This window comes from Drosophila suzukii, chromosome X (assembly GCF_043229965.1).
Source record: "Drosophila suzukii chromosome X, CBGP_Dsuzu_IsoJpt1.0, whole genome shotgun sequence".
Classification (NCBI taxonomy): Eukaryota; Metazoa; Arthropoda; class Insecta; order Diptera; family Drosophilidae; genus Drosophila; species Drosophila suzukii.
The window spans coordinates 13,323,895-13,333,406 of record NC_092084.1 but is presented as its reverse complement, the minus strand read 5'-3'; the positions used below and the strand labels follow the sequence as shown (position 1 = coordinate 13,333,406).

The window sequence follows — 9,512 nt, the reverse complement described above, 5'->3', positions numbered from 1 at the left end:
AATCGTAAATGGTAAATCCCTGAAGTCGAAGGCAAACAATTGATCCGAACATTTTTAGTGCACTTTTAGTGCACTTTTATTCGCTGGCAGGACGGCCCAAGAAATTTCCCGTGTTTTACGACATGGATTTAGGGTACAAACAATTCATTAAGCACATATAATAATACGAAACTTTTTACACATTTTACGATCCATCTTTTGTGGACAAACATTGCGTGTTGCGCGGACAATAGATATCTTCTGGGTTCTCAAGGAGTGAGGACTCTTTATGTGGGACAAGGGTAATACTGATTAGAATGCATTTAGGTGGGATATTATTTTTATTGTTTTTTTTCTTACATACCTTTAATCAATGCACAATTTGTTCTACAAATGCTAGAATGATAGGTTGTTTTACTTTTTATTTAATGCAATTCAATTATACTCATATTTATAAAAATAACTCTATACAGAAGCTAAACTGTTTAATTTACTCCTTCAAACTGTCATTCATATTTGAAACACATAATTTGAATTTGAATACTGTACCTCTTGGCAGCATCAAATGCAATTTCGATTGTTATGGGCAGCATTGTGGGGCAAATAGCTATCGATAACAAAAATAAAGCAGCACGCCAAAAACATATGGGGAAATCTATGAGTACTAAAAATAGTTCTAAAGATAAATAGCCCTAGATTTAAAAAGCCGGCAACTCCAGAAAATATCGAACAGGCGTGCCCGTAGAGATGGACATGGAGACTGCCCCATATTCTTACTTTCCCACGTTGTACCCCGCCAAGTCAACAGCGATGTCTACCAAATACTTACCCAAAGCTCTGCCTGCCAAGTTGGACAAAAGCCGTCTCCTCAAAGAGATCGCCTGTCGTCCGGCGATTTGGGACACCCGCGTCAACTTTTGCGATCGCCGTCTACAAATGCTCCGGGATTGGCCGGCGGTGGCCAAGGCCGTGAGCTTCAGCGTCGATGAGTGCAAGCGCCTCTGGAAGGGACTCCGGGGAAACTATCGCTTCGAGATGCGTCGCAACCATTTAGATTGCCGCTGGCGTTACTTCAAACAGATGGAGTTCATGCGCGGCGTCTTCTCAGTGCCCAAGGAAAATTATGTTCCGCCAGTTAAGAAACCCAGACGCCAGCAGGTGATCTATATCACGTTGGATGAGGGTGGTCTCCACTTTGAGCAGCCGGAGACTCTCTTCCAGGTGGTGGACAAACTGGAAGCCGGCCTGGACATCGATGAGGAGCTCACCAAGCTTTTGGGCTCCGAGAACTGGCTGTGGGACCCCAACTTGGACCTGAACTTTACTCTGGTTGAGGAGCCAATTCCCAGTCAACCTCTGGACTTACGAAAGCGTGCGGAATCCAACGATCCCGACTACACTTACCTGATGGGACTGGTGTCCACGGTTCAATCACTAAGCGATCGCTCAAGGCGACGTTTCCGCATCCTGGCAAAGAATCTACTGAATCGAGTCTTGGACAATGATCAGCAGACACAGTACACTCATAAGGCTTAGGATCCGGATGATCAGACACACATTTATTTCCATTTCTTATAATGTAACTGCCACAGACACACATTTATTTCCATTTCTTATAATGTAACTGCCACAGAACTGATTTCATAAAGTGATATTTAATTATTTTGTAACCCATTGTTTGGCGTACATGTATTTGAAATTGGAGAAAGGATTCAGATAAGTCTTAGAAATAAGTAAACATCTATTGCGGAGGTACCTAGGTCAAAACTTTTAATGGTGATCGTATGCATGTAAAATGATTTAATAATTACTGGATGATAGGACTTCTTTTTTTTTTGGTTCAACCCCATAACTACGTCTTTCTACATAGTTTTTAAAATATTATAAATATTTTGGAACTATTAATTAGTTTGATAATGTGGAGAAGAGTTAGTACTTAACATTTGTTAATCATAAATGTATTCAATTAATATTTTTGTTCCATGATAACAATTAATAACTAATTTCTTCACAACACTTTCGAGTTCAATAGTGTTCTATAAACGTTTTACTCAAAAGTATTGAAATATTTTCCAGATACGCTCTCATACTGGATAATTTTACAAGGGCTAAAGTCTAGTCACCGGTTCTCGAAACATAATAACACATTTCCAAAGGTCACCAAAGATAATAGAGCATTTAAAATTCCGGCGCGAGGCGTTGGATCTAAACCTCATGGTAAACAAAGCCACAAAAGTTCACTTCGCTTGAAATTGGCTTAAGTGCTTACCAAAAGTCCAGTCCCCTCCCTTCAATACCTTCGTTACTTTGAGAATACACGGCAGCATCCAGCCTCATACGCAACCTTCTTGATCCTGATCCTTTTTGGCTGACCGTAAAGATGCTTAATTACCCCCGGATTGGACGGCGATAAAAATGTATCTATTAGTTTGCATTTGGCATTGTGCCGAGAGCTAAAGTTTGTCGGGCAAACAACATTTACATAAGCAATCGGTATCGCAATCTGGAGATCTGGATCTGAAGATCGAGGACAACCCTTTGGCTGCCGGGGGTATGCAAATCGATTGGATTGTTTGATCCTGCGGTGTGCCCCGACTGCTGATCCCGATCCTGACCTCTCTCTCTCATCCCTATTCCTCGACGAAAGTGCGAGTATTTGGGTTTGAATTGGTATCCCCAAGATGACTTAAAAAATCCGAGCCCAAAGAGGAATTTTTAAAAGCCGAACCAGGACATTCGTTTGGCGCGCAAACCAACTCAAGATGTTGTCCTGAAAAGAGCGAGCGAGAAGGAAAGAGAGGCACTCACGTCACATTGATTAATCGTCGAGGATCTGAATTTTCCTTGGCTGCCGTGAAATCAGAGCCTTTGACAAATACAAATAGTTGGCAATTTCCTCGCCGATCCTCCCCTGATCTGGTCTGGTTTTTTGGGCCACTTCCACTTATTACTTATTGCTCACGTCATATGGGATTAGAACCAGGACTCCTCCCCTCCAGTGTGCTCCATTTATTGACAGTTGCGATTCATTATGTTTTATTTCCCCTCACCGATGTCGCATGTCCTATTTCCTATATCCCATATACCATATACCATATCTCTTCCCCTGACGTTGATTGAGTTCGCTCGGCATCTTGAACCTTGTCATCTCACAGCTTCGCTAATGATCGTTATCAGTTTTGGGCACTCTCCAGAGATGGAAATCTCTTGATTTCACTCCATTAGAGATAATTTTATTTCATTAACAAAGCGAATTGAACAATTTCTCAGAGGGTTCGGAGTATAGAACTCGGATGTGTTTATAAAGGATTTAGTTTCCTTAAGAAATACGATTATTTGCTGAACAAATTATTACAAAAAACAATACTCGTATATAAGGTAAAACTATATACAATTAAAAGTCTTATCTTTGGTCGCTTAGTTTTTGTAAATATCATAAATATTACCTATGTAAGATATTTGATATACTATACTACTAATATAGTTTATATTAAGTTCCAAGAGTTATTTTATCAAGTGTGCCAAATAGATCGCTGGAATTTGCAGCTTCTGCCACTTTTGGTTCGCGTAATTTCCGGCACTTAACCCTATTAGGCCGTCAATTGTTGTCCAATTTACAACGGCAACATGTGGCAGCACTTGAGCAACTCCTTCAACTTATATTCCCTGCCTCCATTTATCCTTGGCTCCTTAGATCCTTAGATCTCCCCCGCTGAACGCTGTATGCACTGAAAAACAATGTAAAGAGAGACTTTAAGTGAAAATAAAAACTAAGTTAAAAATTGTGAAGGAGTAAAACCTCATCAAACACCTTGTTTTAATTTTTGAGGTCAAACCAATACAACTTGTTTTGGAAAATCCCAAAATAAACGTATTCTCCAATATTATGGTCTGATAATTTTGGTTTAATATCTATGTTTAATATACTTTTAGATTTCTTTAGTTTGTTAAAATAAATAATATCATAATTTATTATTATCACCAATATAAATTATTAAAACACCAGTAGTAATAGTAAAAACATAACAAATTAATTTTATATTAAATCTGTTTTGTAACTTTGCTCTATTCTTTATGTAGTATAATGATACGTTTTACCTTCAAATACGGAACCGATCCTAAAAAATGGCATATATTCTCCAGTGCATATTTGTTTGCGACGACAGCTGTCCCCGAGGACTCCCCGCCCCCCTCATCCGCCTACGCATGCCACGATGCGATTTTGTGTCCTTTTTCTCGGGCCTGCTCCTTATTCTCCTTCTCCCGATTCCCATTCCCCATTCCTCCTTTTGTGTTTGCCGTTGACTCGTGCTCGGCATTCTCGCATATTCCCTTTTGGCGCACTTTTCGAAAAGGTGTTTTTGCGCCTCCGCCTCCGCCTGCTCGAGATCCTGATCCCGATCCCATTCCCGATCCCGATCCCATTCCCGATCCCGATCCCATTCCCGATCCCATTCCCGATCCTGTTCTTATGTGACATTTGGCAAGAGAGCGAACGAGCGGCAAATCAGAGTACTCCTCCACCTCCACCCTCAATTCATCTTCAACTTGAGTTCAGTTCGGTATGGGATTCTGTTTCTTGGGCAGCTGGTTGAACTCAATTGAGCAGAGAAAATGAAAAACGGAGGCAGCAGCCCAACAATGGATCAATGCATCGCATCCGATCTGCGACAGAGACGAGAACAAGGATCACAAACAGGAACGGGACGAAACAATGGTCAATGGTCCAAAGGTATTTTCCATAAAACTATGTAATAGACATCTAACAACGCACAAAAAAGGTATTGCCGGGATTCAATCTGTAGGATCTTAAGAAATTTTCAAAAAAAACCATATAAACGGAAATAAAATTCTAAAAGTATCAGAAAATATAATTAATATATTTTTATACCTATATCCCTATATGATATATATGTATGATATGTATTTTTATATCTATATGATATAAACTATCTATATATTTTTTAAAAAATAATTTTTTCACAACTTTATAATGTTGAACTGCTTAAAAATCATCAGTCTTATTATATCTTTATTCATAATTTGGAGTGGGCTATATGACTATGATTTTAAGATATAGCTCCTTATTCCAATTCCGTATTCCGCATATTTGCCAGCTGGCTGTGCAGGATCAAAACCATATACTATGTATCTCCTCCCACTCAGGATCGGCTGACATATAACTGGCATAACTTAGTTATGGGTCGGTAAGTCGCCGAGTCACAGTTCTTAGGGGCACTGGAAAAAATATGCTACTACGATTGCAAATATACGACTATAACCTATAAAAAACTTTTTTAATTTCAATAAACTCTATGAAATTGTAGAACCATCATTTTTGTAGGTATAAAACGGCCTTCTCTAGAATATTATATCATTAAAGAGCGGTTTCTTACTGATTTCTAAAATAAACAGAATAATTTCTTATAGTTTTTTCTCCGTGCAGTTATGGATCGGTGGCTCGCACTCGTAGATCTGTAGTACAGTTAACAAGGACCTCGAATCCTGGCTCTAAGCACTCGATACAAGCCGAGCGTAGAATTTGGTCGATTCTATGCAAATTTATGCAAATGCCCACCGTTTTGTAGCCTGTCGTTTGTCGTTGGTGGTTCGCCATTTGGTGGTGCACAGGTGCGTGATAAGTGCCGTGTAAAGGACGCACAGTATATGCCGCAACATATTTACCACCACCCTCGCCATACATTATCCGGCATATCCTGCATGCAGGATATACCCTGCCATTAACCAGTTGGAACTGAAAAGTCGACGTTCGCCAATGTCCCAGTCACGATGATGAATTCATGGGCGGAACGCGGAACTGGGCTCCGTGAGAATCCAGTTTTTTACCTCAAGGATAGCTGAAATATTGCCAAGTAATCCCCACGAAGACGTATTCCAAAAGGGGCCGTTTATCCCTAATTAATGGTTGTACTTATCTAACGCAAACAAGGATACAGTTTTGTTTGTGTGACAGGAAGGTATTTCATACGATAATACTTTTATACCTTTTTGTAGACCATATATACATGATATCAAATATATATATTTTTAAAAGGGTAAACTACAAAACTTGTTTTTCAAATCAGTTTTTTATTACTCAAAAAAAAAGGATTCTTAGACAATTATAGGATCTGTTTTAACATACGAATTCCAAGGCAATTCTGCGCTTTTAGCCACACAAAAAAAATGATTTAGTTGTAACCAAACAAAAAGTCAAAAAGTAACATGCGGAGGAGCCTCCAGTTGGGTCACTTGTCCACGAACAGATCCTCGGCGTAGGAGAAACTGAGTCGCCTCTTGGTGACCGCCTCCGCCCGTCCGCCGAAGGATCCCATGGCCACCAGCTCCTCCTCGAAGTCGCTGGTGGAGTTGTGGCCACTATCGGGGCTGATGTGGCGCCTCTTCTGGGCGCTCCGGTGGCTGGGCACTCCGGATCCTGACCTGGCCGCTGCCAGCAGCTTCTGCGCCGACTGCCTGACGCTGGAGGAGATCTTGGTTGTGATCTTGCGCTTGCGCCGCACCACCCGCTGCCTGCGCAGCTGCAGGGAGTGCCTCTTGCCCTGCGACTGGACGGGATTGGCAACTGGCACAGGGGAGCACACCTCCCGCTCCTCGAAGCCATCGGCTGGCAGGGAGTCCCTCCGCGAGGGCGACTTCCAGTACTCGCACAGATCGCTGGCCGGATCGAAGGCGGGGCGGTAGGTGGGCGAGGGGACCTGGGCGTGGCTGTGGCTGCTCCGGAGCACCTGCTGCCTGTGCCGCTGGCGGAGATGCTGCCTGGGCTGGCGGAGATGCGGCTGCCTGGCATTGGGCAGCACTTTGCGGTTGCTCTCCAGGATGGCATCGATCATGCGCTCCAGGGTGACGTCGCCCATCTGGCTGGAGCTGAGTGTGGTCTGTCCAGCGGCAGGGGGAGCGGGATGGGGCAGATCCTTCTGCTCCAGGTAGCGTGGCTTCTCGAAGTAGCTGTCCGGGATGCCCACGCCGCGCAGGGCGATCAGGGAACCCGGGATGACGGTGGCATTGGGCGAGTACTCCGCCTCGAAGGTGGGCAGGGTGCAGGCGAACTTGAGGGGAGCTGCAGCTGTCGAGGGCACTGCTCCTGTGGCTCCTCCTAATCCTCCTCCTACCGATGGCGGTGTCGCCAGGATGTTGCTGAGGTCCTTCAGCACGGGCGTGCGGGTGCTGAGGGTCAGGGAGCTGGCCGGGAGTGGCGTGGAGGTCAGCTGGTTCTCCTTGCCCTGGCCCAGGACCAGCGAGAGCGACTTCCTCTTGAGCTTGCCGCGCAGGGCGTGGAACTCGCTGTAGCTGGAGCCCACCACATGGTCCGGCCTTGGCTCCAGCGATCCTGTCTCCGATCCCGATGCCGTTCCCATTCCCAGAACCAGCTCCTTGGCCAAATACGAGTTTCGCGGCTGGTTGACAGCCCACTTGAGCATCTTGCCAGCTGCCGTCTGCCGCTCCTTGGGTGATATATCAGGATTTATCAAGATATCTGGAAAGTGGCAAAAAGATAGGGCTAGTTAGCGATTGTCTATTTGCAAAACTTATTAGGGGGGAATGTGAAGTACGCAAAAAAAAATAAATAAAAGGAGCGAAAACCCGACTAACTTGTAGCGAAACTCGTTTCGCAGGGGTTTCCTTGGGATTTCGGCAAGGATTTGATTTGCACAGCTGAACGGCAGCCTCCTGATTTTCGCAAGGAGTTTCTGGTTCCGCTTGTCCTTGCGAACAATTGAGCAGGCACAAAGAGCCGAGAAACAATGGAAAAGCGCGCTAAAGCTTTGCGAATCCGAAGTTCTGGGTCTCTTGGTCCCTGGTTCGCTTTCTCATCGCCCTGCCCTGCCCTCCAGCTGCGATTTGGCCCAAGGTTGTGCCTCGAACACAGGAAGAAAATATCAACCAAATTAGCCTTAAATATGGGCGATTATTTGCCATCTTTTAGGGTTTTTTATAAACTTAAGTCCCAAGAAATATACTTCCCTATATGATATATTCAATTCCTAAGAAAATATACTTCCCTATATAATATATATTAGATTTCAATCTCCTATAAATTCAAATTCGAATAGAGTGTACTATCCCATATGATATATTAGATTTTTATCCTCCTATAAATTGGAATACTAATAAAGATATATTCAACTTTTTACAGATTTAAAAAACTATATAATTTATAAGTATAGCAGTTAAGCTATATAGAACGGAAACATTTGTAAAGGTAAAAATATAAATATAAGGCACCAACCTTAAAATACTTTCAATATTCTACTATATACTACATATTTTATATATTAATACTAACCAATTATGTAGAGAAATGGCAATGAACTAACTTTATTATTATTATAATATATATATATTATAATTTAAAAGTACATTTTACTATAATCAAATATCCCAAAAACAATCCCAGTACAAAGTAAATTGTATAACCCTAATTTAGAAAACTCAAACCCCATCTAACAAGGCTATATTTTTCCCCGTGTGAGTCGATGCAAAATGGTGGTGCCGGCACACTCTGGTCCTCGGTCCTCGGTCCTCCGTCCTCCGTCCTCCGCTCCTCCTATTCCTCTGCCCCATCCTCCAGTGGTGTCGATCTCCGGCCACTCAAGTGGATGTGCCGATGAGGGGGATCCGGAGGAGTGAAAAGGTTTTCGGATAGGATGCGTGCTAGCATTTTTGCGCATTTTGCAGCCGCCGCTCTCGTTTTGGTCTGAAGAGCACTCGAGCACTTGGCCGAGAACCCCGAGTTCGAAAACCCATTAACCCATAGCCCAAACCCAAAACGAAAAGCCCAACTCACATAACCCAAAATCGCACGCGCACAAATTTATACATTTTCGTGCGATTTTTATGGGGTGCTTTTAATTAAACCCCGCTTCCCAGACACTTCTCCTTTAATGCATTTTTAATGCACATTTAGACGAAAAATATGCGCACATGTTCTTGTATTCCATATTTCAGGCACTTCACTTATCTTTACCTTTTTATTTGTATTTTTTGGCTTGCGAATAATATCGCGTTCTTTTCTGTTTATCCAAAATGTGGGCAGTTGCTTCGTTTCACAATCAAAAAAGTATATAAATTTCGGTTTCTTTTGCACGGTCAAAAAAAATGAAGGCGTAACGAGACAAATCAAAATTGTAATTTTGAAAAACACTCCTGCTCGCGATTGCAGGGAAAACGGAAAGACACGTCCTGTCGTTGCAGCAGACGAAAAGTGACTGATTCTCCCCTCGCACGCAACGTTGCGTGCTCACCTCGCCGATCAACTCCCGCTCTCTGGAGGGTTACCTCTCTCAGATCACTGAAAGAAATCCCATTCCACTTATTCCAGACTTAAGAACCTTTCCACTGATTATCCCAACTGTAAATCTCTATAAAATCTGTATTCAATTTATATATATAATAGATTCCATATCGGTGAATATGGAATGCATATAGTACTTATAAGGGACTATTTCATCTAAGTATTATTCCATGCTTACATTTTCTATGCAACTTCTATTCCAAATATAAATCTTTAATTC

The 9,512-nt window shown here is 42.5% G+C and overlaps 2 protein-coding genes across 2 annotated transcripts; one reads left to right on the top strand and one right to left on the bottom strand.

The window, feature by feature from the left end:
* Window positions 1-664: 664 nt before the first annotated feature.
* Window positions 665-1,723, top strand: LOC108018851 (uncharacterized). Its single transcript, XM_017086440.3, has one exon. It carries the CDS (start codon window positions 727-729, stop codon window positions 1,513-1,515), a length of 789 nt encoding a protein of 262 aa, XP_016941929.2. The 5' UTR covers window positions 665-726; the 3' UTR covers window positions 1,516-1,723.
* Window positions 1,724-6,055: 4,332 nt separating this feature from the next.
* LOC108019028 (uncharacterized) lies at window positions 6,056-9,193 on the bottom strand. The gene is made up of 2 exons (XM_017086642.4): window positions 8,966-9,193; window positions 6,056-7,474 (listed from the first exon to the last, which is right to left on the bottom strand). The coding sequence occupies exon 2, from the start codon at window positions 7,416-7,418 to the stop codon at window positions 6,228-6,230; it is 1,191 nt and encodes a 396-aa protein (XP_016942131.2). The 5' UTR covers window positions 7,419-7,474; window positions 8,966-9,193; the 3' UTR covers window positions 6,056-6,227.
* Between the last annotated feature and the right edge of the window lie 319 nt (window positions 9,194-9,512).

Coding starts and splice junctions, on each gene's coding strand:
- LOC108019028 (XM_017086642.4), bottom strand. CDS start 7,418: ATGCTCAAGTGGGCTGTCAACCAGCCGCGAAACTCGTATTTGGCCAAG.
- LOC108018851 (XM_017086440.3), top strand. CDS start 727: ATGGACATGGAGACTGCCCCATATTCTTACTTTCCCACGTTGTACCCC.